Consider the following 26,956-nt stretch of genomic DNA (forward strand, 5'->3'; position numbering starts at 1 on the left):
GCAAAACCCTTCCGCACTCTCGACTTCTGCAATTCAGATTTTAGGGTGTGTGTGGGGGTGTGTGTGTGTCCAGCGCCAATGTCACCGCGCTCCCGGAGCGTTTTCGTGCCGCCGAGGTGCGGATCGGGCGGTGCGTGGGGCCGCGGGGGTGGTGGCAGCGGCGGCGGGGACATCCCGGCCGGGGAAGGGCAGCTCCGTGCGCGGGGCAAGAACGACCCCTGCAGTCGCCTGGCGGAAAGCCGCCGCGGCTCGCCGGGGATTGCAGAAACCCCGGCAGGGCTGGAGGGAGCCGGCTCCTACGTGCTCCGCGCCGCGGAGGTGCGGTAGCATGCGGGGCGGAGAGAGGGCGGCGGGGGGGATGCGTTGCAGCGGGTATTAATCTCTTTCCGCTCATTTTGTAGCAGCAGGAGAGGAAACCCCCTCCCTCCGCCGCCTGCCCACCCGGCCGCCCTGGAATAGAGACTCTCCGGACCGGACCAGTTGGGGTTTGTTGTCTATGTCTTGTTGGGAAATCTGGTGGATTTTTTTCTCACTCGTGGAGGAAGAGCCCGGTGCTGGCAGTTGGCTTCGTGGTCTTTTTTGGAGGGCGAAGGAAGGGAAGGGATCTCACTTGAGCCGTGGAGAGAGAGAGCTCGGACATGTGTTGTCAGCACATCTGGGGAATACAGTCTGCAAGTCCGAAAGGAAATTTGCTGGGATCGTTCAAACTGCGATATTGATCTTTCTTATTTTTTTTCGCCGAGGGATGCACTTGGCATGAGAATCGGAGGATGGAAATTGTTTGGGAGGTGCTTTTTCTTCTGCAAGCGAATTTCATCGTCTGCATTTCAGGTACGCGGCTAGCACAGAGAGGGCAGGGGGGAGGGAAGAGGGGAGAAATACTGTACAGGGTTCCCAGGCTCCCCCTTAGCGAGGGGCAAGAGGGTACAGTTAAATCCAAATCAAAATATCAGCTGAAAAATATGTGAACGATGTATTGCGAGTGGGTCGTGACAGAAATCAACAACCATCAATCGCCCCCTCTTAATTCTGTGTAGTAATTGGTTGCAATAAATAATCAGAGTGTACTGATTAAGCAGATGCTTATAATTCATAATGTACCTGATAGTGATAATTAATCACAACATTGCAGTAATCCCAGAATTTCATAGCTCCTGAAGTTCTTAAACTCAGCTGATCTGCGGATCTTAAAAGGGCTGCGGTTCATTGACGGAGTTGTCGTGTCCTGGTGCCACAGTTCAGGGTCTGCAAAGGGAGCAATGACACTTGAGAACGTGCCTCTGCTTTTAAACGGAGCTTTACTGTGGCTGTGCTCTGAAAGTGAATATAAAAAAAAATAAAAATAGCCCCATCCAAAGACCTCCTTGATGGCTGGGATTCCAGCTTTAGGCTTCTCGTTTTAAGCTTGCAAAGATCTCTCTCCCCTCCACTATGTAGAAGTCGGGTAATTTCAGTTGTCACCAGAGCTTGTCCAATTAATGAATAGGCACGGTCGGGTGTCTAGCGTAAAGGATTGGAACAATTTATTCTCGGGGAAAACACTCCCTTCTACTGCAAAAGCCCTGGCTGCCTTGTTAATTTGTCATGTCAGTCATGCTGGAATAATTATGTTGCAGGAGGCAGGAGTGGGGAGGTGGCCAGTTTTCTAGTTTGGGACACTTCAGGGAGCCCCATGGGGATCCGGGCTGCCTGCATCTCCTGCTGTTCCACTTCTCTGCAGGCTGCTTCTGCCCTCAAGTCATTGCATAAGTCCGGAAATGGGAACGCAAGCAACACAGGCAAGGCACTGCAGGGAGGAGGTAGAGGATTTTGGTGGACATCTTAGTGTCCACCCTGGAGGTGTGTAGGCAGAGGGAGCTCCAAAGCTCCCTTGGGACCATGTGGAGATTGGCCTGGGCCACCCCCAGCCAGCCAGCAGCCCCTGCAGTGTCTCACCCTGGCAATGCCTGCCCCCACTGCGCTTTCTGCAGCACCTCCTGACTGATCCACGCTTACATCCCTTGGACTGGCGACACTTAACACTGACATTTGGGGTGGCTGCATCTATTTTAATTTGTATTGCCTGCACCTGCCCCCAATTTTTTTTATTCCTGAGCAAATAGTGTTGCTATCGGCCCACGGCGTACGTCAGCCCTTCTTTTATCCCTACAGACTAGCACCATCTGCTACCAGGCATCCGGGTGACACTGGCAGCACCTCAGGCTGACCTTCCACTTGTGCCCATTGGTACCGTTGGAATAATTCACTCTCTTGCTCTTTAAAACAGCAAAACCTGCTGCCTCTTGTCATTTAAATCTCACACTTATCTATTTAGCTCAGCGTGATATGCCACCTGTCCAGTTCTCCTCAAATTAGGCACTTCTTTAAGTACCACAGCGAGAATGGAAAAATGAAGCTCATCGCTTTCTTGGCCATTCTGCAAGTAATATCCTGAGACAGAAAGAAGCTGTCCCATTCTGTGCTGGTCCTTATGCCACGCATTTAGCTGCCAGTGTTTCCTAATCTGCTCCCCCTCCTTTCCTCATCTTCAGAGATTGGAACCCAGGCTTCTGAAATTGATAGTGGGATCAGTCCTGCAGGGGATCTCATCGCTCTCCATCTCCCTCTAGCACTAAGAACTGACTGATACCCATCTCTGGGGTTTTTGTTTTTTGGTTTTTTTTTCTCTTTTTTTATTCTTTTCTTTGGGGAATAAAATGAAAAAGTGAATGGTGAGGTGTTTTTGCTACATGGTTAAAGCTGTGGTTTCAAATAATTAATTTTAACCACGTAGAGGCTGTGTGCATGCATGTAGCTTTTTTTCTTTTTTTTTTTTTTTTTTGTCTTCCTAGGGATTTTTTGACATCTTGGTAAAAAGGATTAAGATCAGTAGATATCTGACTGGCACTAATACTTTATATCTTTCTTCTGTCATCCTTTTTACACTATATTTTGTAGTGTATTATCTAGCTGGGCTGTCTGGATAACAGTGTAAGTAAGAGACGGTGTAATGAAGCTTGTTAAGGTTTGCCTCAAGACTGGATTTCAGAAACTGTATTTTTAGCACTTCAGCACTAGTCGTTCATTCAACATGTTACTTAAAAAAACCACTAGTTGAGCACACTGCTGCAAATTACAGGGATGTCAGTTAAAGAATGTGGTAGTATTAATTTTTCTTCTTTTCTTTTTTTTTTTTTCTTTTTTTTTTTTTTCTTTTTTTTTTTTTTCTTTTTTTTTTTTTTCTTTTTTTTTTTTTTCTTTTTTTTTTTTTTCTTTTTTTTTTTTTTCTTTTTTTTTTTTTTCTTTTTTTTTTTTTTCTTTTTTTTCTTACTAAGTCAGTTGTTTCAGCAATGAAGAGACAAGACTGCTCTTCCGTGCATGGATTTTTCCTGAACATTAGCAAACGTTTGATTCACTGTCTGTTCAAACCTGTGATGGCCCTCCTACTAATTCCAGTGCTTATTTGGATTAGGGCCTATTAAGGGCTGCTGTTCAAAGGGATGATGTCAGTCACTAAACTGAATAGACTAGTTAGTTTATCATTATTAGTAAACTTATTTATTAAACATAGGTTCAATGTTATATCACATTGTCTTTTGCTGTGGACTTACATGATGTTCAAATATAAATTATGCTGAGTGTAGCACTTATGCTGTGTTTCTAATTAAAATAAATAATGACGTTATACAATTGGTGTCTCATGCATGAGTTTTTGTGAGACAGTATAAAGAAAGTATATTTCATCTATTAAAAAGAGGCATATGTATTTTCAAAATATTTTATGCCTAACATTTTTTTTATCAGTCAGTTATCTGTGTACAAGATTGATGGGTTTTGAAGAAAGATACTGAGATTTGGGATTTTTATTTTTTTTTTTTAATTACTAGCCCTTGTGTTTGGGAAAGTATTTATCTGTGAACTTCGTAAACTGAATATTTTTGTTTTCTTGGCAGACTGAATTAAGGCTTTTGCTACTTCAAATTGCTTGTTTGAAAGGAGAATCTAGTTTCTTTGTGCAGATGCAGATGAGAAATAAGAACAGATTGAAGGACCACGAAAACAATTTCTGTCCTTTAGAAAGAAATGAAAGCCCTCTCTTTCCTTCTAAGTCAGGATGCATATTTATTCCTTTGAGTTGTAGTCTCTGAGGAAAAACAGTCATGATTTGTATTATGACTTCTGAGGTTTTGTTCCTTTTAATGATTCTACAGCATAGAAGGAACACAGGGTAGTGGAAGTGAAGATGTCCTGTAGATAGAATGCTGAAATGAGAGCTCTCTGGTTGTTGTTCCTTTGAAGATGCAGATAATCGTGGCACAGGGATTATACTGTTTATGTAGAAACTGGATGTGGTGTTGGTATGATGGCTAAAATTTCCTTCCTGGGTAAGAATACTACCAAAGATGAATTAGCATCGCTGTTCTCAGGTGGGATGTTGTTGATCCCATAATGGCTGCCACCTTTGCTTGCATAGTCATTTGTATAAGCCATGAGCATTTTTTTTTTGGTCACTCTACTTATTAACAATCAATTTAAAAAAAAAAAAAATCAGATGCTGTTTTCAAACCCTCACAGGATACTTCATTTAAATAAGGAAATGCTACTGTCATGGGCATTGATTAAGAAGTTTTCTATGAATATTTTCTGTTCATCAACAAAATGATTTATAGAACCTGCATGTTTAACATCTTCATGGCTTCCTGTGAATTGATGTATTACCTCTTATTGTTTTGGTTTGCAGGAACTCATATGGTTAAAATGCATGCAAGTTCTACAGCTCTCATTATTTGGAAGTATTTTCATCCTTTGCTGTTCTCCTCAAGTCATGTAGGGGCAGATCCCTCCTATGCTGTAACTTCTTTGGTCTATTTTGCAGCACAGAGGGGTCATAAATCATGTATCATGAACAACTGAGATGGTATGAAAAAATCCTACGTATCAGGAATTCCACTGTGTATTGAGCATCTGATGTACTGTCTCCAGGCACTGAGGGCTAAGGGTGTATTTGGAGCACTGTTGCACTTCATTTTCTGTCTTGCTGCTTCTGCAGTCTCTGAGCTCTTATTACCTGGCATAACATAGAGTTATCCTACAGGAACTCTAAATTATGCCAGGGCTTGAATTATCTGTTGAATGATGGTCTGTAAAGTCTGATAACTCTTCTTCTCTTAGCATTGTACAACCTGAGGTAAATCAAGCTAAAGTAGTCGTGTAGAAGAGAAGAATATCAAGGCTCTAATGTCCATAAGTAGCTAGCAGTGAATGGTTCATTGTTATGTTAGGACAAAAATGTTGAAAACAAGTTAATTATTCTCAAATAGTGCCAGAGAAATAGCTTTTTGTGGCACGTTTGTTAAGTAAGAATGTAATATCCAAGGGGAAGGAATTATTCATAGCACAGATATACATATATATGAAAATAATCTCTAGGCATGTAGGAAGGTATAACCTGCAGCCTGGTGCATCTGGTAACTTGGAGCTTTTGGCATCCAATCCATTATAGTATTCCTTTCTGCTTTGTCCCATCTCCACAGCTTCATGTGTGTGGGCAAACCTTCATGCCTGCATTGAGTTTGTTGATGTTACTGAAAATCCACGTGGATTCAATCCTCCTGTTCACATTCAAACACAGGATGGAGGCCATATGTTGGATCCAAAGACTCTCAGTTCCTTAGCGCTTGAATGCTTTCTCACTTCAGAGATGTTGCCGCCTTTTCAAAAGGTGTGAAGATGTTTCTGCTTTAAAATTCTATGGAAATAGCCTTGTAGTCTCCTATAAATGTCTGCTTTACTTTTTTTTTTTTTTTTCTCTGTGTGTGTCCTGTATTTTTTATAATTCTATTTTTATTGTTAGTTTTATAGCTAGAGCGTGACCAGATAAGCGCTAAAGTGCCAAAATAACATACATATTTTTAGCTTATGTAAAGGTAGTAGAAAGGAACGTTTATGAATAGTTTTGCACATATTATGCTTAGCTATTTTCCAAATGTCAGTGATGAAGATACCCAGTTTTCAAAGGGACCTCTTTGCCTTGTGTTGCCTCATTGTTAATGCAATTGAACTAGATGCCAAGCCTCCAAGACAAAATTATTAAAAACAGACATAAAACCTCAACTCAAATGAGCACTCTTAATTTAAGGGTAGTCTTTAAGATACAACTGATGTTATAGAGAAGTTTTGCTCTTGATGTTCTTGAAGAGGTTTTGGTTTTTAAGTCTACAACAGCTAGATTTTAAATTCAGTAAGAACTGAAATGGATTTCCATTTGCATTATGAATATTCCTTATATACCAATGAACATGGAATTCCTGCTTACCCGAAAAGGCTGTTTTGCTTATTTGTTGCTGTTGGTCAAAGTATCGCTTTCTTTCTTGGTTGAAAGGTTGCAATTTAGCTAAGGAGGAAGCTGCTGTTGTCATCGACACTGATTGTTTATGGTTAAACTTAACATGGCAAAGACTGAAGTGGATGATTGGCCCATCTGGGCTGTTAATAGAAGGCTATATAAAACTGTTTTGTCATTATCTCGTTACCAGCTCAAGCAGCAGACAAAACTAGATGACAGTTAGTTATGGACAACACTGACATACTGTGATAAGTGTTATTTTGTTCCTATCTTGTTTTTATCTTAACTATACATCATGTTGGAAGGAACAGAAAATAGGAATCAAACTTTAAATTACTTGCTTGCAGGCAACACTGTATAGTGTGACTGCATTTCCATTGTAAAGCCATCAGGCAGTGCAAAAGTGCCTGTCCATACAGTGGAGAATATCAATTAGTGGAAAAAAAAATTCCATTGTGGTAGATAAGTTGAGACATTAGTGGTAAATAAATAGGAAATAATTTTTTTTAAAGGATAACACTATGGCATTTAGGAGAATTTGCAGCCCAACCTGTTTACAGTTAAATTCAAAGTAGTAGAAAATATTTTATTGCTGGTTTAACCATTGATGATTAAGAAGCTGTCAAAGATCTTTTAATGAAATTTCTTGAAGACAAAATAGCAAGTTATTATTGTCAAAAAAATAGAGGACTGAAACATTTTAGACCTATATTCCACGTAGTATAGTACCCTTTCTGTTAATGATAAGTACTGGATGCCTCAAAAGCCCATAGGTGCCCATAAGTGTAAACTTCCTATTTCCCAATATGGGAAACACTTTCATGCAGTGCTTAGCAGTTGGCAGTTGAGGTAAGAAGGCATAAGGAAACCTATATTTACACCCACCCTAAAAGACCTTGGAGCTCTGAGAATGTTATAAATGGCTTTATTGTTGAGATTTGGGCCTTACAAATTGCAAAAAGTTAAAGCTTGACAATGAGAAAAGCTTTAGATGGCTGGTCTCTGTGCTCTTGTGGAGTGCCACGTACAGCCTGGCAGTAGTACAGCCCTGAAATACTTAATTTTCTTTTACTGAACTTGATAAACGGAAGGTGATACTTCCCAGCTACATAGGATACTGAAAGCAATGGCCAGAACTGAAGAAAATAAATGCTGTCATTGTTCGATGTATTTTCCCATATGAAAACATTTCTGGTTTAAATTCATGTATCTGTAACATTTGTATTTCTGTAGTAAAATTAGTATTAAACTTAAATGCCCCGCAGTTCTATTTTTTGTTCTATTATTGCCAGAAAAATATCACAGCAGCTGTAATTCACAAGTAACTAATTAGAATGTACTTTTTGATACTAAATATACCAAAATAAGATACTAATATAACTACAGAGATAAGGTCACGTTACCTGTTCATTTTGACATTCTTTCTTTCTCCCTTTATCATCAGAGCTTAACTTGATCAAGATCAGAATACTGTGTGTTTGTCATCTGGCTTTTAAGTATGGAACAGATAGAGTTGTGCACTGGCTGGTCCAAAGTGGCTTCTAAGCACATGCAGGGAGGAGGAAGCTAAGCAACGTTATCCTTTTTTTTTACCCTCTAAATGTGTTGACATCTCTAGCTTTTGGAAGTAGTGTTTGAGTAGATGTATTTAGACGGAAACATGGTTTTTGAAAAATCATCTTCTTGTCAGTTTTGTGGGTTGTTTCCAATTTAAGTTCTTTCCCACTGTTAACTACTATAGTGCCTTGTTCTGCTTCAAGAATAGTCATCAGAATGGTGTTTTACTGTTCTGCCATAGGTAGAAAGATTAGCACAGCAAGACTCCTACAGAATTTACCTTATTAATGCTAAAATAAAAAGATGAGTAATAGAGAAAGGTATGTGTGACTATGGAAAACTGCACCGTTTGAAGTAAAGTTTGAATGACCGTGCCCTCCAGCAAACCCTGCCTATTGATTGCTGTACGTGCAGTAGGATGGTGGTGGGGTAGCTGAAGGACCGGATCAGGAAGCATTGCTACTGCCACAGCTGAATTTTGTTTGGAAGGTGACATACTCGGGCCACTAGAAAGAGCATTAATTTGTTTGCCATCATGGCAGAGAAAAGAAACTTTCTAGGAAAAACGTAGTGGTGAAGATTTGTGCTAGCTGGCAGAAAAGGATAACAATACTTTAGTAATGTCCCCTGAAAGTGAAATTTTATGGAAAATGAGGTATTTGTTCATACATAGGTGTAAAGCCATACCCTTTGCAGCTGAGTTGTCTTATTTCCCATGTGGGAAGCTGCAGTTACGGAATGGAAGGGCTGCTGTTGGAAAGAAACTGTGTTTGATTCACCCTAGGCTGGCCCTAGTCCTGCTGCTCGGGAGTGTGTGAGGATCTATTGACAGGAGATTTCTCCGAATGGGATTGTGCAGTCTGGATTTTCTGAGAATGGAAGGTATGAATGAGAAGAACTGTGTTGTATTTCAGTCAAAAAGAATAAAAAAAGATGAATTGCAGTGGCAGAGCTTGGAACAGTTTGCAGTGAACATACAGTGTTGGCCACACTTTCACAGATGGAGAAACTGAGGTAAAATGTCATGTGAAATGTCTCCTAGCACCAATTTAAGTAATTACAGTCCACTTTCACTCTCATTTCTGCCTTGTAGCACTAGGATTACTCTCACACCTTGTTTCTGGTCAGGGTATGACACTGAATTGCCTCACTGAAATGAGGGAGCATGAGGCCTCCATGGTGCCAGGGTCAGGAGGGAAGGCAGTGACAGGCCCTGGGATGAGCCCACAGGCTCTGCGACCTCATCCCCAGCTCCCAGACTCTGGCTGCTTTGTTCATATCAGCTCTGATCCTACACAGCTGAGTAGCCTCGGATCAGGCTGTGGAGAGAACTGTGAGAAGCCATGTCTGGTGCCTCAGCAGCTCTGAGCTGCCTTTAACCTCAGCCCCTCGCCAGCCCTCAGCCTCGTTCCCTGCTGTCCTCACCTCACTGACTGGACTACCAAGCTTGACCCCGGACCTACCTCCTCGCCGAGGATGTCTTTCCTCACCACAGACATGCCTGGTGATGGCAGGAGGGTGGCTGACCTGCATGGCTCTCCCTGCACCTGCTCCTCAAGTGGGGGGACTGAGAGGCTGTGCCCCACAAGAAGGTGACCGCATTTGTGGCACTGCCTGCCCTTGCAAACTCCTAGAAACATCTTCCTGGAAACAGTTTCTGTGAGCTATGTGCTAACACTGCCTGTCGATTCCTGACTGGAGGGGAGAGGGCTGCAGCTGGACACACTCGATGAATTCAGTGGACGATGAAACCTGGCAGTCTGGCCCCAAGAAACATAAACATTTTTAAACCTCTAGAACTTGAAGCCCAGCTGAGCAGTGAGTTTGTGGTCATTTCTGCTCCCTTGATGCTTGGCTTCTGGCAGTTTTCTTCAGCTAGATCTATCCTCAGTGTTTAAACTTCTGTGGCTGCCCCAGGAGTGAAGGGTCACAAAATGGCGCCTAGTATATCCCCTCAGAGGCTGGATCCCTCCTTCTCTCTCTGCCCTGTGTATCACAAGGTATTTTTAATCCTCATAATAATAGCAGTGAAGTTACCATGAGGTATAATTATAGTATATTTAAGAATTCCATCAATTAAGAGTTTAAATTACATTGATTTCCAGGAGTTAGTGTGGTACTAAGGTAAAATGCGGACCCATGCAAGGTTCTTCCATAAACACGTGGTTTAAATTCTGCTAAATTACTAACATTCATTCACTTGGCCTCTTTGTTTTTATTGTGACACTAAGTAACAAATAGATTCCTCAAAGTGCAGCACTTCATGTTTTGCACCCATGTGGCCCAAATGTAAGGTGACAATAGAAAGTTGAGGGCACCAGAAGTTTTGGCCCTAAATTTTCTCTTTGAAATTTGCTCCCTCAGCAGACCAACAGGTTCCTTTACATACTGCTGCAGTTGTTGGATATGCTGCATACGCATATGTGAATATATTTTGGGGGGTGAAATCGTCACCTCAGGGCATTTTGCCCATGGTGTCTGTAACTCAAACTTTTTTATTTTCTGGTATATTCACCTGTCTTCACTGTTTGTGGTTTTTTTGGTTCACATTCATATTTATAAGCGTTATCTTATTGTTATAGTATGTTTTTGTGCCTGCTGGAAAACAAAGTAATCTACAAGGACTCCACAGTCTCCCCTCATTTGCCCAGATGATCCTGAGGGTACTATGTGGCAGTTAGTAATTGCAAGTGAGATTTAAAGTTATCTGCAGATGCATAATTTTTATCTTCAGTAGCCCCCCTGGCTCTCTCTCCAAGTTGTTAACAATTCATCTTTGCCAGTCTGTAATTGTGCCTTTGCTCTAGAGTCACAGGTATTTAGCTCACTGTGGAACAGGATGCAAAACAGAGTAATAAATAGTATGATTTATTTTTATTAGGTAGCATGAGTTTGTTTTCATACTTGCAAGCCTAAAACTTAGTCACCATGTTTAGATTTTATTGTGATACATTAATACACAAATTCAGCAAAACACAAAATTTAAAAGACAGGCTTAAATGTTTTGCTGTATCTGAGTCTTAATATTTAATTGTATAAAACAACTTAGATTAAGGATGTGCTTAAGTGCTGTGCTGAAGCAAGGAGTAGCAGTGGTGTAATGCATGAATAATACAAAGGTTTTGGAAAAGTCCAGCTAAAATGAGCAGAAATTTTCATAATCTCTGATTAAATTATACAATTGTGTAGAAAATAGTTTTTTATCCAGGAAAAGCATATCAGTTCCTTGTGTGATAAAGTGAAGATATGGATTTTTCTAGTATGACTAACACAGCAAGAGAAAATGTACAATCAGAATTAAATTAATATGGATTGTAATTTGTTAATTCTCACTTTATGGATGCCCTGAATGAAACAGACATGTTTTTCACAATAGTAAACAGATTTCCCCTGGACTACAGTAAACAAACCCAAAGAACTAAAAAGGGAAATAACAAGAGGTGAGTGGTAATACACAATGCTTTTCATATGTGAATTTCTGTTCCACTTTTTTACCAGCACAAATATTAATTTTATTTTGATCAGACATCATTTTCTGCTATAAAGAGGACATCCTGTGTAGAGACCGGGGCTGTGAGGCATGGCTGGCAGGGAGACAGTGGCACAGCCATGTTGTGTGATGAGGGAAGACCCACAATACCAGGTGGTGCCAACAGTGGTGCTTGGGAAACCTCCTGCCAGTTTTGTGCAAGCAGCTGGCACAGTCCAGATTGCATAAGCAGAGTTTAGCCAGACTGATATAGTAAACTTCTTGTGGGAGATATATAAAAATACTTGAGGTTCTGTCTGTCCTTCTGTCTGGGACCAAAACAAGCCTCTCTACTGCTGAGAGAAGGTGGTAGCATATTCAATATGTATCAGTAGGAAAATTCCTCACTTTTTAAATGAGGTAAGGCTTCATATATGGAATTATGGATACATTTCTACTGTGGGCAAGAAAGTTTATCTAAGTATTGCACTATTTATAAAAATGGCTGAACAAAGCTCTACAGTACATTTACATCACATTTGGGTATTTGTACCAAAGGTGCGGAGCCTGCAAACTTTCTCCTTTCTCTCCTCCAGCTGTTGTCCTGCTTTGGCTCTACTTGATGCTTCACAAACAGCAGCAAATAATTCTCCTGACTCATGCTTTTAACTCTTCCGTTTTCAGTTCCTTACTTTATGTGACTAAGACCTCCTGCATCTACTGTGTTTTTATGTTTTTAAATACTTACTTACTTCGCAGTAATTAAAGAGCATATCTGACAAGGTAGTTAGCATCTTCCTTTTGATGCTCCTGAAAAACAACCTGTGATTCAGATTTCAGACCACAGCAAATAACAGTTGAATTTCAGTCCTTTTTGGAAGGTGTCCCTTTCAATGATTTGTTTGCTGATATCCTGATAACTGTTGTGGAGGACCAAATGATGAAGTGTGTCTTGATCACACAATATCATCACATTACTGGACACCTAAGAATTGCTTCTAGTCCCTGAATACTCTAGAACTTAAAATCTTTGAGACAGCATTCTTATGTATAAAACCAGAGTATATGACATAATACTATTGCATTATTTTTAAAACTCTTAAAGTGTTTTGGATATAACTTCCACTGGTATTATATAAACTGTACAGAAATAATCTCCTGGCATTTGCTTGGAATGACAGTCATCAATTCCTACACGTTTATTTAAAACGTATTTGTTTTACACAAGTTTGTTGTAGATATTTTGCCAGGGACAAAAGCAAGCTTTGCTAATATAGGCTGAAATAAAGTGTAAAATAAAATCTTCAAATCAGATCTTAGTTCACAGAGGTAGCATGCACTGGAATTACTCTGCCAAAAATGTTGGCGTTGAGTTTTGTTAAGTGTTAAGCAGAGGTCTCTTGGTAAATAGTCCCATTAGAAACATACCGTGACCTCTGCTGCTGGGATTCAGGTATGTGAGAGAATTGTGCTTAGGAGCTTTACTAGTCATGTGGTCAGAATGATTTTCAATCACTTTGGTCATTGCTGGATTAAAATTGAGGCTGCAGAGATTAATGGTCTGTTGTTACTAATCCACTAAACCCCTGTTCCTAGATCTTTTAAATTGACTGAACCTATAGATTGTGAAGTTACTGAGAGATATGGATTTGTAATGGTTTTAACTATCTTTCTTGATGTTTGGTGTTAGCAGTATCCTATTATTTATTGCTCTTTGAGACAGTGATCTTGGCTGTTCTTGAATGGAAATGAACTTTATACTTTTTTATTTATACTATTCTATAGCACAGTAAAAGTGTGTATCACTTTAAATTAATGTGGATGAAGAAAGCTTTACTATGCTTAGATATGAGTTGGCATTAGGAGAAACTCAAATAAGAACAACAGAAATTAAATCTTGTTTTCACTTCCTTGTTACAAATGGTGGCTGATGTCCCTAACTGTCAAAATAGTCACTATCTCCCTTCAGTCTGCCTGCCATTAACAGTGGTGGTTGTCACCTGAAGTGGGCTTTACTGACATTTGGAGACATGGCCAAAAGAGAAATGGCCATTCCAAGCTTTTGGGAAATTACATTTTCTAAACTAGAGCAGTATTTGAAGTATTAGGGCTCAGGGCTATTCCCAGAGATGGAGCACAGTTAGTAACTTCTGTGCAGGTGTAAGTAGTTTTCACCAGGTGAAGAACAATGTGGGAAAAAAAAAAAAAAAGAAAGAAATGAGGAAACAGTTCATCCATCTACTGAGACATGAGGAAACTTTGGGCACAACAGTGCAGTTGTGGGTTTCAGCAGGGATCTGTAAACAAGATGCATGAAGAGAGTTTTAACAGTATGGGAGAGACAGGAGTTAGGGGAGAGGGAATAGCATGTGGAAGAAATCAGACTGTTATTGTGGCTGGGAGAGTCCTGGGGACATTTAATCTGAATGGATAGCTTTAAATTAGGCAAGGAGAGGATGGAGCCCCTCTCATAAGTGTTTTAGGCCCAATTTACCACATCTGTGCTTAAGGTTGCAAATTGGAACTGTTTTGGCTTTCAGGTGTTTGTAATTTTGTGAAATACTCTATTCTAAAAGTGTAATTAAAAAAAAAAGAGTTTGATTTTTAGTTCTAGAGGAATGAAAAGACATTATTTTTAAAAAATATTTTCTTTGATGAAAGAAGTTGAGTACCTGGTGTCTGCCAGACTGATGTGGACATATGCAATGTCTACATGACATACAGAAGAAGAAATTGGTTTTGATTGAATACCTAATGACAACAGTCTAGCTCTAAAGAATTAGGTTTTGGTGCTTGTTTAAACTGCAATATGACTACCTCTTTCATAGGGAAGCATTCTTAAATTATCATTTATTTATGTCTTCCTCTGAATGTGTTTTTGATTCCTATCATTATATACTGAAAACAAGCAGAAATTTTTTTGGTTTTGTGTTCACCACACAAGGTTTAGATATCATAGGCAAGTACACTTTTGCATTTTAACTGCACTTGCATTAATCGAAATGAGGAAACAGTTCATCCATCTACTGAGACATGAGGAAACTTTGGGCACAACAGTGCAGTTGTGGGTTTCAGCAGGGATCTGTAAACAAGATGCATGAAGAGAGTTTTAACAGTATGGGAGAGACAGGAGTTAGGGGAGAGGGAATAGCATGTGGAAGAAATCAGACTGTTATTGTGGCTGGGAGAGTCCTGGGGACATTTAATCTGAATGGATAGCTTTAAATTAGGCAAGGAGAGGATGGAGCCCCTCTCATAAGTGTTTTAGGCCCAATTTACCACATCTGTGCTTAAGGTTGCAAATTGGAACTGTTTTGGCTTTCAGGTGTTTGTAATTTTGTGAAATACTCTATTCTAAAAGTGTAATTAAAAAAAAAAGAGTTTGATTTTTAGTTCTAGAGGAATGAAAAGACATTATTTTTAAAAAATATTTTCTTTGATGAAAGAAGTTGAGTACCTGGTGTCTGCCAGACTGATGTGGACATATGCAATGTCTACATGACATACAGAAGAAGAAATTGGTTTTGATTGAATACCTAATGACAACAGTCTAGCTCTAAAGAATTAGGTTTTGGTGCTTGTTTAAACTGCAATATGACTACCTCTTTCATAGGGAAGCATTCTTAAATTATCATTTATTTATGTCTTCCTCTGAATGTGTTTTTGATTCCTATCATTATATACTGAAAACAAGCAGAAATTTTTTTGGTTTTGTGTTCACCACACAAGGTTTAGATATCATAGGCAAGTACACTTTTGCATTTTAACTGCACTTGCATTAATCTGTGAGGAGACTAGGCTGTATTTGTAATTTGTATAAATTAACAACCCATTAAAATAATTGAAAAATAATGCATTTCAGATTTAAAGGATCAGTATATCACAACATTTTATGACTTACTAAATTACTACAAAAGTATTCTACATGTTTATACTAACATACAGCAAGGTAACGTGGATTTAACTTTATAATTGACTTAGAACTTTGTCAGGGAATTCTAGTGATTAAAAAAAACCCCTTTATTTCATGCAACCATCTCCGTTTCTGAACCCTGGTGACTTGGCTTATTCTTTTGCCTTCTGGTTATCTCAGTAATAGTATATCTTGATTAAGGACTGCAAAGAGCTTTTACATCTGTTCTTGTCACAAAGCTATGTAGGATAAAGTAGGCCAAAGATAACTCATCATGCAAACTATGGACCTCCAGTTATTTCTTTTCCTCCAGATTTAATATTGTGTTCAAATAAAACTGGGACTATGGAAGTAAACCTGAAGTATTTAAATGGATTTTTGGCGATTTCTCAAAGCTCTCTTGAGGAAGAAGAAAATATTAGACTGAAATGTATATGACTGGATGAAAAAGATTAAGTTATTGTCCCGGCAGCTATAAGGAATAACAGTCCTTGTACTTCCTTGCACAGGAAATCAGAGTTCACCATCTAAGTGAAAACAAGTCACACTTACTGAGGTAAATAGATCAATAAGAATAGTTATTGTGAAACTGAGAGGAAAAAGTGACCTCTTTGGTATTTATGATAGTAATACCTGATACCAGCTAAACACGAGGCTTGTTCTCAGGTCATGTTCTATAGAAGGCTAATTTGTGAGAACTAGAGACTCATTAAACTCATAACATAAGGGAATTAATGTTTGCAGCTTCAAAGACAGGCTTTGAAGCTTCAAATGCATGTTGCAAGGGATTTAGACCTGGGTCTGAATTCTAGGTCCATGGTAGGGTGGAAAACAGTAGCCTGATCTTTGGCTAGCACTCAGGCCAACCACTGAGCAGCTCTTCCTACCTAATGAGGTTCACATCTCAAACAAATCAACCATTTGTAGAGTGGAGAGACACCAAGTAGTCTCTCTGTATCCATATAATGCATTCGTGACTGCCTCCTGAATGGCTTTGTAGAGCTAAGTTGAATTGCCCAAGCTAGTAGCTGAAAATGTATGGTGCTGTCAGGGTTAGCTTTCTCTGTTTAGACACTTTAGGGACCAGGGACTTGACTATCCGCTGTCTGGCATCCAAAGTAGTTATTTATAACCCCATTGAGTAAGTGAGAAATGCTATTCTATTAGAATTATAGCAGTTTTTACCCGCTTGGCTTGAGTGTAACAAGTAGCCAGATCCTGAATTTACATAAATCAGTGCAACTCAAAAGATCTGCTCCAGTTTGTTAAAGAAAGGAGGTAGCCCAGAGCATGGGTACTGCAGGTCCTGGGATTTTGGTAGGTTAGCTTTGTAAGTAATTCAAGTGATATGCCCACTAGCTCTCTTAACCTGAATGTTTATTGCATGGTTCTTATCCAGGTTTAAGACTGACTTAAATATTTTAACACTTGCAAAGTAAACATGTAGTCTGCTCATTTTTGGGGATTTGTTTTTACAGCGATCATACACAGAGAACCCTATTATTGATGGTCCATTTTTTTAAAGCTGCTGCCATCCCTTGCACTCTTGGTATTGCTGTTTTTTTCTCAGTTGCTCTTAAAGGCAATATTAACAGATGGTATGCATTGCTCATTAAATCTGCATCTACACCTCTCCAAGGACTGCAAAGATGTTGGAAAACAGACCATGTTACTGCAGTAAGCGCTTAGAAGCTTGGAACTTACTGTGCTATTCATGAGCAGTTTCCACTATCAGTGTGTTTTCAGTGCTATAGCAGTAGAGTTACAGAGACATTGGTGACATATTTCTAATTGAGCCAAGTCCAGGTATGTGCCACTTTTTCACAGATTGAGAAAAATGTCTGTGTTTCTTTCGTACTTTCTGTATTTGCACTTTTGTATAGTCAACAGCTCTTCCCTTTTATATAAAAGTCTTAACGCTGTACATTAAACCTATGTATCTGTAACACTTAATTTCCGACTTCCATTTAACATGTGTCATCTGAGGTACCTTTGCTTTTCCTTGAGATCACTTTCTGTATAATGCTTAGCTCTTTTTGTCCTGTCTGCAGTGATGACACTCTTTAAATAGATAAGGTATATAGATGTTACTTTTAGGCTTTCTCAACTTGAATGTATCTTTGTCTGAAGAGGCAGTGCTTTGATGTGTGAGTCAAAAGGGCATTGTGCCAGTGTGGAATTCACTTCCCCTATGTTTCAGATTGGTGATGAGAGATGCAGAAATCTAGCAGATAAGAGTTCTCATTTCGGTTTCTTTATTACTTAGATTGGAACTGATGGGATCTGACTAGCAATCCCAGACACATCAGTATAGCCAGAAATAGGGTGCTCCCATCTTGTTTCTCTTAAGCTTTTACTTTCTTTAGTGAAGTGTTGGATGAGACAGGTTACGTTGCTGTTGATTCCGTGATTCATGGAAGGTTAGGATTTAGTTCACATTTCTTTCATAGCTGACCTGTGTTAGGGATGAAGAAGCTAAAAAGTGGATAGTACATTAAGTTAAAAGGAGATCTAACCCTACCATTTTTTACAGAAAAAAGCACTTCAGCCCTTCCGCGTTTGAGATGGTCTAAATGGGTACAGCGAGCAGAGGAAATTCAGTAATCTCTCCTAGTATTTTGTATTTGTATTTTTGATTTTCTGTTGGCTAGGGATATTTCATGTTCTAAAAGCAAAGTCTAAATAAAAAGGGATTTTAAATAAATCAGTTTCAATAAAGGGTTACAAAAAGCTGTATACACACTTGTAAGATGAAATTAGCCTGGTTTGTATTAATTTAGATTATTTATTTGGAACAGGCAGAAGTGAACTTAGTAAAACAAGTTGAAATTTATCCAATACAATTTCTGAGCATAGACAAGAAGATTGCCTACCTTAGATGCACATTTTTTCCTTATGATTACAAGAGGCAAATGTTATACTCATAGAGATTTGCAAAATGAAAGGGCCATCTAAAGTAGCATCAAGAAAATAAGAATATATTTTTAAGTTCCCAACTTTAGAAATGAAAAGTAATACAATCAAGAGTGGGACAGAATGCTCTTTTATGTACAACTAATAGAAGTGGTGTCCTTAAGTATGAAAATATGTCATTAATTACCAACATGCCATTGACACTATATTTGTCAGTAGCACAGTAGGACTGATCCTGAGCCATATAGGTGCAAAGCAGTAAATTTATCAGTGCTCCATAATTTGAAGTGATACAAACAAGAACTGAAGCTGCTTCACTGGGTAACTAAAAGGCCTAAGCTGCACTTAATTCTCCCAGAAGTCTCTGAACCTATTAAAACTGCTGAAGGTTTCACCACTAACTTTCACTCTACCCAAACTGGACTGCAGGGACAGCAAGTGACTTTCACCTAAGATATTTCAAAGCTTAGGCAGTTTAAGGTCATTCACTTTTCTTTCCTGAGGGTAATTTTCTCCTCCTTTTCACCTCTGTCATGGCTTGCACCCATTCCCTAGGGCTGAGTTAGGAGACAAAAAGGACAGGAGTAGACGAGTAAGAGGGATAAAGAGTATTTGGTTGCAAGGGAGTTGTGAGGGTTGGAAGACGACTGAGGAATGGCTAAAAGAATGAGAATATAGACTAACAAGGAGGATACTGGCAATGTCAGATAGCTCTGAGATTGGGTGTTTCATAGTGTACTTCACCAGAAACAAATGAGAAAGAGCATTGATGACAGTCCACTTTCCTAATTGCTTTTGGTTCTGGTCCTATTTAAATAGATAGGAATCCAGTTGGTGGCTTCCATAGGAACAAGACAGTCTTTTTGTCTGAAGAATCACAGAGATAGGTATAGAGAGCTTGACTGCTCAGTCATCAAATTGTTATTTATTTATTTATTTTTAAAACCTTAAATTACAGCACAGAAACCGTCAGAATCCTTGAAGGCAAAATTGTTAATAACTTAAATGCTCTAAAGTTCTTCACCATGTAGCTGTTGACCTTTGAGAAGTCTGACTGCTTACTGAGATTATTTCATTAGTATTTGCACATTGACTTCCTGCCAAAAAGTCTATCTACTTTTCCCTTGCATGCTTTTGTTATTTTGAAGGTCTTCAGCTGTAGAATAAAATCCACTATGTAACAAGGAGCTGGCAGAGTTGGAAGCTCTCCAGTAAAACCCTTCTCAGGTTAAACTCTGGTGATGCTGAAATATTACAAGTGTTTTATGGGGCCTCCTTTCCCTTGTGCCTTAACTAACATAGCTGTTCTGAAGAAGGGCAACAGTTAGTTTTAGTTCCCACTGCCCCAAGAGGATTTTCTACTTGTTATTTACAGGATGGAAATTATACATTCTTTGAACTTTGGACTTAAACTTTGCTTTCATTGTTTTATCAGCCTCTTTTAAAAGATGAGCTTACTGATCCCTCTCATAGAGGTGATTAGTTATGATGTAAATGACAGTATGGATCTTGTTTCATATTTTGATGCTCAGCATTTCAGCACAAGCTGTCTTAAATAACATGTGAATAGCACAATGAAAAAGCACAAGGAAAGGCTGTATCAGGATGGGTAACTTGAGAGCAGATTAACTACCAGTGGCCACCAGGAAAGTGTCAATTTCTTTCTGATGCAGGATAAAAAAGGAGGAAGATGGATATACACTATTTTTTTTCTTCTCCTAGTTTCCTCCCCAAAAGGAGTGGAAAGTCAAAATGTCACCTGAAAAAGCTGGATGGAGCTAGCAACTTTCTATGGGCAGTTAAAGATGTCTGAGCTACGAATGTTCTATTTATTGAGCCTACAGGGCTGAGATCAATTTTTTTATGATAGATAGAAATTGATGAGCCCGTCAAATACACACAGCCTGGAGGATGAGGGTATGTTTTATACGTTATCATTAGATTTTGAGTTCAATCCCTTGGTACATTGGCAAGGCCTGCATTTTGCAAGGGATAAAGTAATTCTCATGTTCCAATTCAGTGGAGTGAACAAACAAACATTCTGCAAACATTGCGGATTCAGGATCAGTTTCAAGGAGAGCCCAATTAGACGTGTATGAAGGCAGCCTGGCCTGTCTCCCTGGGATAGGGCATGCATGAGTGTAGGTGCCTGCCAGGATGGAGCTCTCCTTCTCATTGGAGCTTTTGGATTCTACTCCAACCTAAATTATATTGTGAGCAGTAAGTCAGCACAGCTCCACTGATCTTGCTAAACACACATCTGACTTGCACTAGCTGTAGGCTCTCTCTTCCTAAAAGTGCGTGCTGTGGGCCTTATTTTGCTCTGCAGGTAGTAAGGGAACTTGAAGCAAGTGTGAAAAGGCATTATTATTATTCTTAGTTTTTCCCAGGTTAATACAGTAGAACCTCTGGCTCAGGAGATTCCTAAACCTCTAACTGTAACAGCTGGGAGGTTTTAGATGAAGATTCTCTCTTTGCTACCCATTTTTGTATTCTTTTTCCCAGTACTTTTGCTTCTGACTATTGCTGCAGATCAACAGTTCCAAAACTTGTTTGCCCCTGCATCCAGGGTATGGGATAATGGGGGATGGAGCAGCTCTGAGGATCCTTTGCCAGAGAAGGGAGGAGAGCCTGAAAGATCTAGAAGAAGAAGTGTCCACAGGTGTCAGGAGCTTAGAGTTTAACCACTGCTTCACAATCTTCCTCTATTGGGATTACTTTCTTTCAGGACCTTTACTACAGAGCTGGGGCTCATTTCTATAGCTCTAACTCCTGGTTCTGTCCTTGCTGAGTGCAGTGCCTCTCCCTCTCCTCAAGATTCTTTTTACTGCTGTAACTGCTGGTCCAGGTACTCACTTTCCCAGGCGTATTCCCCTCTCCTACTCCCAGAAGCTCTTCAGTAACCAACTCTTAAAGGAAGCACTCATATATCATCTACTGGGTTCTTCCAATGATCTAGTCTGCTGTTCTTTCATATAAATTACATTCACATTTATTATGGTTGCAAATATTATGCACATTTGTACACAGATGTATACCCCATCACACTCATACATATATTTTCTTGTATGATAAAAATGGAGTCAGCAGCTGAGAGAAACAGATCTCCTTGATAAGCTTGAAATAAGTTATAAAGCCTACATCTTTATCAAATGAAGTGCTTTGGGCTGGATTTTGGTGTCTGCGGTAAGTGGGACTGGCTGGCTGGGTGAGGACAGCTGTGCTACATGCTGGGGTGGGAAGACAAGCAGACAGTTGGTGCGGAGGAGATTGCACCCGAATGAGGTGCTGTGGAATGGGGGAGGCAAAGAGAGAAAGAGAGGAGAAATTAGGTCGGAGAACCAGTTAGATATGGAGAAGATACAGGAAAGAAGGGAAAGACCTAACCTTATAATCACTTCGGTAGGTACAAAAATCATGCCATTTTGTAGATTTTTTTTTAGTTTTATTAAAAAATAAGAGTAGGGGAAAGGCAAGTGAGGAATTCATACACACTCACAATCTAAAGTTATCTTAACACTTTAGAAATACCAGAAGTATGATTGCCTGTGCAAGGTTATGTGGGAAAAAACACTAATTTAGCAAATTGTCATTTTATTGCAGGGGTTGTGGGACACAGTGAATAAAGGAGGGGATTGCAGGAAGAGGAAAATATAGTCACAAAGGAATTTAAGGCTTCTCTATAGAATAGAATTTTATCACTGTCTTTACCAGAATTTGTGTTGCTTGGCAATGCACTTTAATCAAACTTTTCAAGGGTGGTCAGTAATTGTACATTGCTTGTTTCCCCCGTGGCCTGATTTGCAGAAGCGCTGAGCAGTTACAGCTAAAACAGGTCAATGAGAGAAATGTTTTATACATGCCAAGTGCTCTGCAAGTCTAAGTTCTGTAAAAATTGTACACTGGGGCTACAAGTTGGCTACTAAAAGGTAGAGAACATCTTTCTCTGACTCTGTCATTCATTTGCACGTTTGTAGAAAAGAGACACCACCTCTTGAGGAATGCTGAGGAATCAAACATTTTGGGAGGTTGAATCGTGTGCTAAAAATCCATGATACCTTTACCTTGAAGTGCTAAGAAGACTGACTGGAGTGGCCTTCTATGCCACTGCCTTGTTGGCTTCAGTTAATGAGCCTTCGGAGAGTTTTCTCCTACAGTGAAAGTCTAAGCAGTGGCCCTTTCTCTCTATCTTGGTCCCGAGTGTTAGGTTGATGAAAAAAAATACTCAAATAGTCATCTTAAGGATGACTTAAAGCAAAACCAGTCCTCTCCTTTTACTCGGCTCTCTACTTCCAAGTGTTGGCCCCACCTGAATTTCTACTGGCCTATCTAACCTAAGAACCATTAGGTTCTTAGATAATTGTTAGGTGCAGGTCTGGGTTCAGCTCATGTTCTGTTGAAGTCATTGTGCAGTTTGACCAGACTGCAGTGGAGGAGAAAGAAGATCAGACCCTTAAAAAGACAGCTTTTGCTCTGTGTACAGAAGGAAGCAATGCCCAGCGATGCCATAGCTATGTAATGACAGCAGTCCTCTTGTCTGCTGTGGCTTAGAGTGAAGTTTGGAAATCTTTTCCTTCCTAAAGTCCAGAGAGGTCTTTTTGGTATCTTTTCGAGGGGAAAGAGGAAACATTAAAATTAATCTTATTTTTGTCATGTTAGTATAGGATAATGCTAATGTGACTGTGGGCCATATGTAAGTGCTTCTTAATCCTTGTATTGATGATAATAGACTATCTAGCTCTTCTAATGCATGGGAGACTATTAAAGAATTTCTATATTAGCCTTTTATAAAAGGATACAAGCACGTGTAGGAGGCAAGTAAAACATGTCATGTTTTAATTCATTAGGAGTGACTGTAGTTCTTAATTCAAAGCTTAGAGAACTGTAATTTATTTGAACAGTACATCCTATTTCTATAGTACCTTTTACTCAAATATCTCAAAATGTTTTCCACTAATTGTTATACAGAAATAAAGGGATATTGCTGCTCAGTGTGTAGAACCCTCTTCGGGTAGGTCAAAGACAGTTGACTCACAGCTCACTGCCAAATCAGAATGGTGGAGCTTTGCACTGTATTTCACAGAGATAATTGCCCAGACAGACTATAAAGCAATTGAAAAGATGCATTGAAGATCTTGAGGCTTCCAGGTCCAAATCTTGTATTGTTCTTAGTGCAGATTTGTGTGAGGCAGGGTGGCTTACAGCTAGTTGGTACTCAAAGTTGACATAGTATAATTGATGCCAGTTTTTTGTTACGTTAGTTAAACCCAGTGCAAATGTGTGTGTAAGCAGTGTTAGTGGATTCTGACCTCATTTATGTCGATTTATGGTTGAAATTGTATTTATAGGTGTGACAATAACCTGACTACTGCTGTACTAGTTTCTGTTGACTGACTTCACATGAATTGATGGAGCTTCTGGGTTTGCAGACAAGACTTCGACTTCTTTGAGAAGCAGTGCCAGCAAGAAGAGTAGGGGGTGTTAAGACAATGAATCAGAAGCTTTAATACAAAATGCCTGTTCAGGGTGATAGTTGTCCTAAGGAAATAGTCCACTGTGTGTCCCTCATGTCCACCCAGTACTGTCAATCCCATTTCACCACAGCACTTGTCACACTAAATTCAAGCGCATGGCTGAATGCGGATGGAAGAAAAGTGGGGCCATTGTTTAAGCAGGCATTTGGAGTTCAGGGTTTAATATTTTCCTTGGTTAGGCTGTCTTTAGCATTTCTTTGTCATTTTTTTTAAACTTGGGATGAATGAAAAGTTCAAGGGTAAAGAAAAAGATTGGCACTTGAGATCAGAGGTGACATGATTTCAGAATTGTACTTTTTGAGACAATAGAAATTTGCTAAGCTTCTCAAACACCTTGACACTTATTGAAATTACAGCAGTGTTATCTGTGGATTACTGCTGTGTTTAATAGCAACAGAATGGTTAATGCCTAACATTTTAATGTGCACTTAGCCTCTGGTCTGTGACAAGTCTATAATTGTGTATTGAAAATTCTTTAAAGATGTATGATGAAAAGTGATTTGGATTGCTTTTAGATTATTGACTTAATTTCCAAAAGGGAATGCCTTTTGGGGTTTTGTTTGTTTTAATACTCAGTAACGTAGGTTGACGGTCCACAAAACCATACATGTTTTTTTTACTTTTCAATGTAGAATACCTACCAAAAGAATTAAAGGAAAGAAAATGTTTATGTGGTAAAGATATAAAGATGTAGTTTGCTAAATGCTAGTGATGCCAAAGTGTTCATTCATGTCTAATTCACCAAAATTTTTGCAATTATTAATGAAATACCACCCAAAGGAGAAACTTTGTTCTTTTACTCTGAGCTATTTCTGGGGTAGGGCAGAGGGAATGGTGTAGATCTTTCAACTCAAATCCAATCCACTGCTATCCCTACAAAAACTGTTAGAATAAATTCTGCCCTATGACTGCTACGATAAATATTGAGAATTACTGAATTGTCTTTGAAAAGAAGCATATTTTAAGAAAGCATGAACCCCCAAATTGATTATTTTTGTTTGAGTAGTCTTCTGTTTTTTGGGGGAGTAAACAGCCCTTAATGACTTCCTTAATATCAGAGGTTGTTGTTTTGGTTGCTGCCCTCACATCTCCCACACACTCAGGTTGCTTTCTAATGGCAGAAAATAATGAAAAGAAATGGTGAGTGTTTGTAAAGTAAATATTATCACCATTGGGTGAACCTGCTGATGGCATAGCCAATATCTAACCAGCTGAGCTGTGCAGCAGTAGTACAAGTCCAGTCCCACATTCTTCATATCTACCTTGGGTTGCAGTTGCGGAAATCACAGTTAAAGAAATCCCTACTCAAAAAGAATTTTTGTGATATAGATGGGTCACAAAAACATGTGTGTTTGTTTTGGAACCATATTCAGTGCATATTTGAAGTCATCAGAATAATTCCTGTCAGCTTACATGTTTTAGAATGTGCCTAGCATAAGCTGTTATGAGAGCATCATTTATCAAAATGTTGTGTTCTGCAGAGTGCTGCGTCAGTCTTGCTAAATCTTGCTAATCTTCACTCGTACAGGAAAACTTTGAGTTACACGGACTGCTTTCATTACTAAGAGTTACAGACTCAAGCTCCTTATGTATGATGATGTACCAGTAAGAAGATCATAAACATGCATGAATTTGACAACCAGGAGAGGAAGGTAGGACATGGTAAAAGATTTCAAAAAGGAGACACATGCAGAAAGGATTTGGCCTAAGGTCTGAAGGCCAGTAGAATAGGTTGAAGTAGGTGCAGCCATGGTTAAACTGTTTGTTCTCCAGCTAAATAACGGGGTTTCTCAAATTCTCCAGATAAATAACAGGGTTTCTCAAATTCTTAAATACAGATGATGATTTGCATTTTGTACTGTTTCTAGCATATGACCTCTACAACTTTTCTGTGCTGCAAAAAGTACAAAAAATAAGTAAGAGCAGTCTTATCAACATACTGCTGCACAAAGTCATGTTGGGGAAAAAACAAACAGATGCCATATACACAGCACCATAAGGATTTAAGGAAACACATGATTCCTTTTAGGTATGTGGCTGGAGCAACTCCAACCATGTGTGGAAGGGTGGGGATCAGTCTGACTAATGTAAAATAAGTTGGCATCTTCTGGTACTGAGCCTCGTTTCCTGTATGACTGAGTGAAAACCTGGCATTGTAGCATGGCAGTCGCTGTGAACCTGGCCTGGTATGAAATTGAAAGCTGGATAAAGGACCCTGGTGTAAGATCCTTTCCATGCATCCAGTTTTGTCATCCGATTTTGACCCTAAGCATCTGTCTAACAGGGCTCAAAATCAAGTTTACAGAGTCAATAGTATTGTTCATTGCATAATTGTTTGGTCACCCAGCCAGATATAGTGGACTTTGATTTGTGTGCATTATTCATCAGCCCTCACTGGGTTCCCCTGGTGGTTATCGTAGAGTTTCATGAACAGCAAGGCAGGCATTTATGTGAAGGAAAGAACTAAAATGTGCAGAATTCAGTCCATTTCTCCTGGCTACTAGTGTCACAATTTTAATGCCTATGAGGCTAATGTCAAACTGTCTTAATTTTTTGGACACAAACAAGATTTTGTTTGCTTGAGATTAATTTCAGTATTCCAAGTATTTTTTAAAAACTGCTAATCTCCTGACTCGAATGCCTAACATTCGGTAGATTATTTCAAGCGGACTTAGGAGTTTATAGCACAGCTGTGATGTTATGCGTAAAATTCAATGTGTTCCAGTGGGAAGATCAAAGGCCTGGAAGTAACTTACTTCCTACAGAGTCTGACCTCTCCTATCAGCGTTGTCACTGACTTCTGCATGCCTTTCCACCCATTTGTTATCTACTGGTGCTCCTCACCACCCAGGCACAAACCAGGTCTAATCCTGCAGCCATAGAGCCAAAGTAGCCTGGTAAACAGTACTGTAGCTGGTATGACCTGCTGAGAGACAGAGCAGTCTGTATGTATTTGTATATATATGCCATGTGTGATTTCAGACAAATCATAGTTAAGGAAACGACAAGTTAGTTCTCAGCATAATGTGGTTGGTACTTTCCTTTCAGGACTGCAGATGCTTTGAAGGGGGCAGGCGGGTTGGCCATGCCTTTTTCATTGGTATCTGCAACCCCTTCCGCATACGTAAATCAAAGGCTTAAGTGGCAAAGGCTGAAATACAGGAAAGAGGCAGGCATAGGACACGAGGACATGATTTTTGTTATATGTTTATGGAATAGATCTATAGGTCTGCAGATCCCACTGT

The 26,956-nt window shown here is 39.4% G+C and overlaps 1 protein-coding gene across 1 annotated transcript in view; it reads left to right on the forward strand.

Annotated features, from left to right (window-relative positions):
* The first annotated feature begins 438 nt into the window (after positions 1-438).
* CA10 (carbonic anhydrase X) overlaps positions 439-26,956 on the forward strand; it is a 190,628-nt gene continuing 164,110 nt past the window's right edge. The window contains exon 1 of the mRNA XM_014949534.1: positions 439-831. Within this exon, the coding sequence (XP_014805020.1) occupies positions 771-831 (61 nt within the window). The 5' untranslated portion in view covers positions 439-770. The remainder of the gene's footprint in view (positions 832-26,956) is intronic.

Source organism: Calidris pugnax, unplaced genomic scaffold (genome assembly GCF_001431845.1).
Source record: "Calidris pugnax isolate Ruff unplaced genomic scaffold, ASM143184v1 scaffold9, whole genome shotgun sequence".
Classification (NCBI taxonomy): domain Eukaryota; kingdom Metazoa; phylum Chordata; class Aves; order Charadriiformes; family Scolopacidae; genus Calidris; species Calidris pugnax.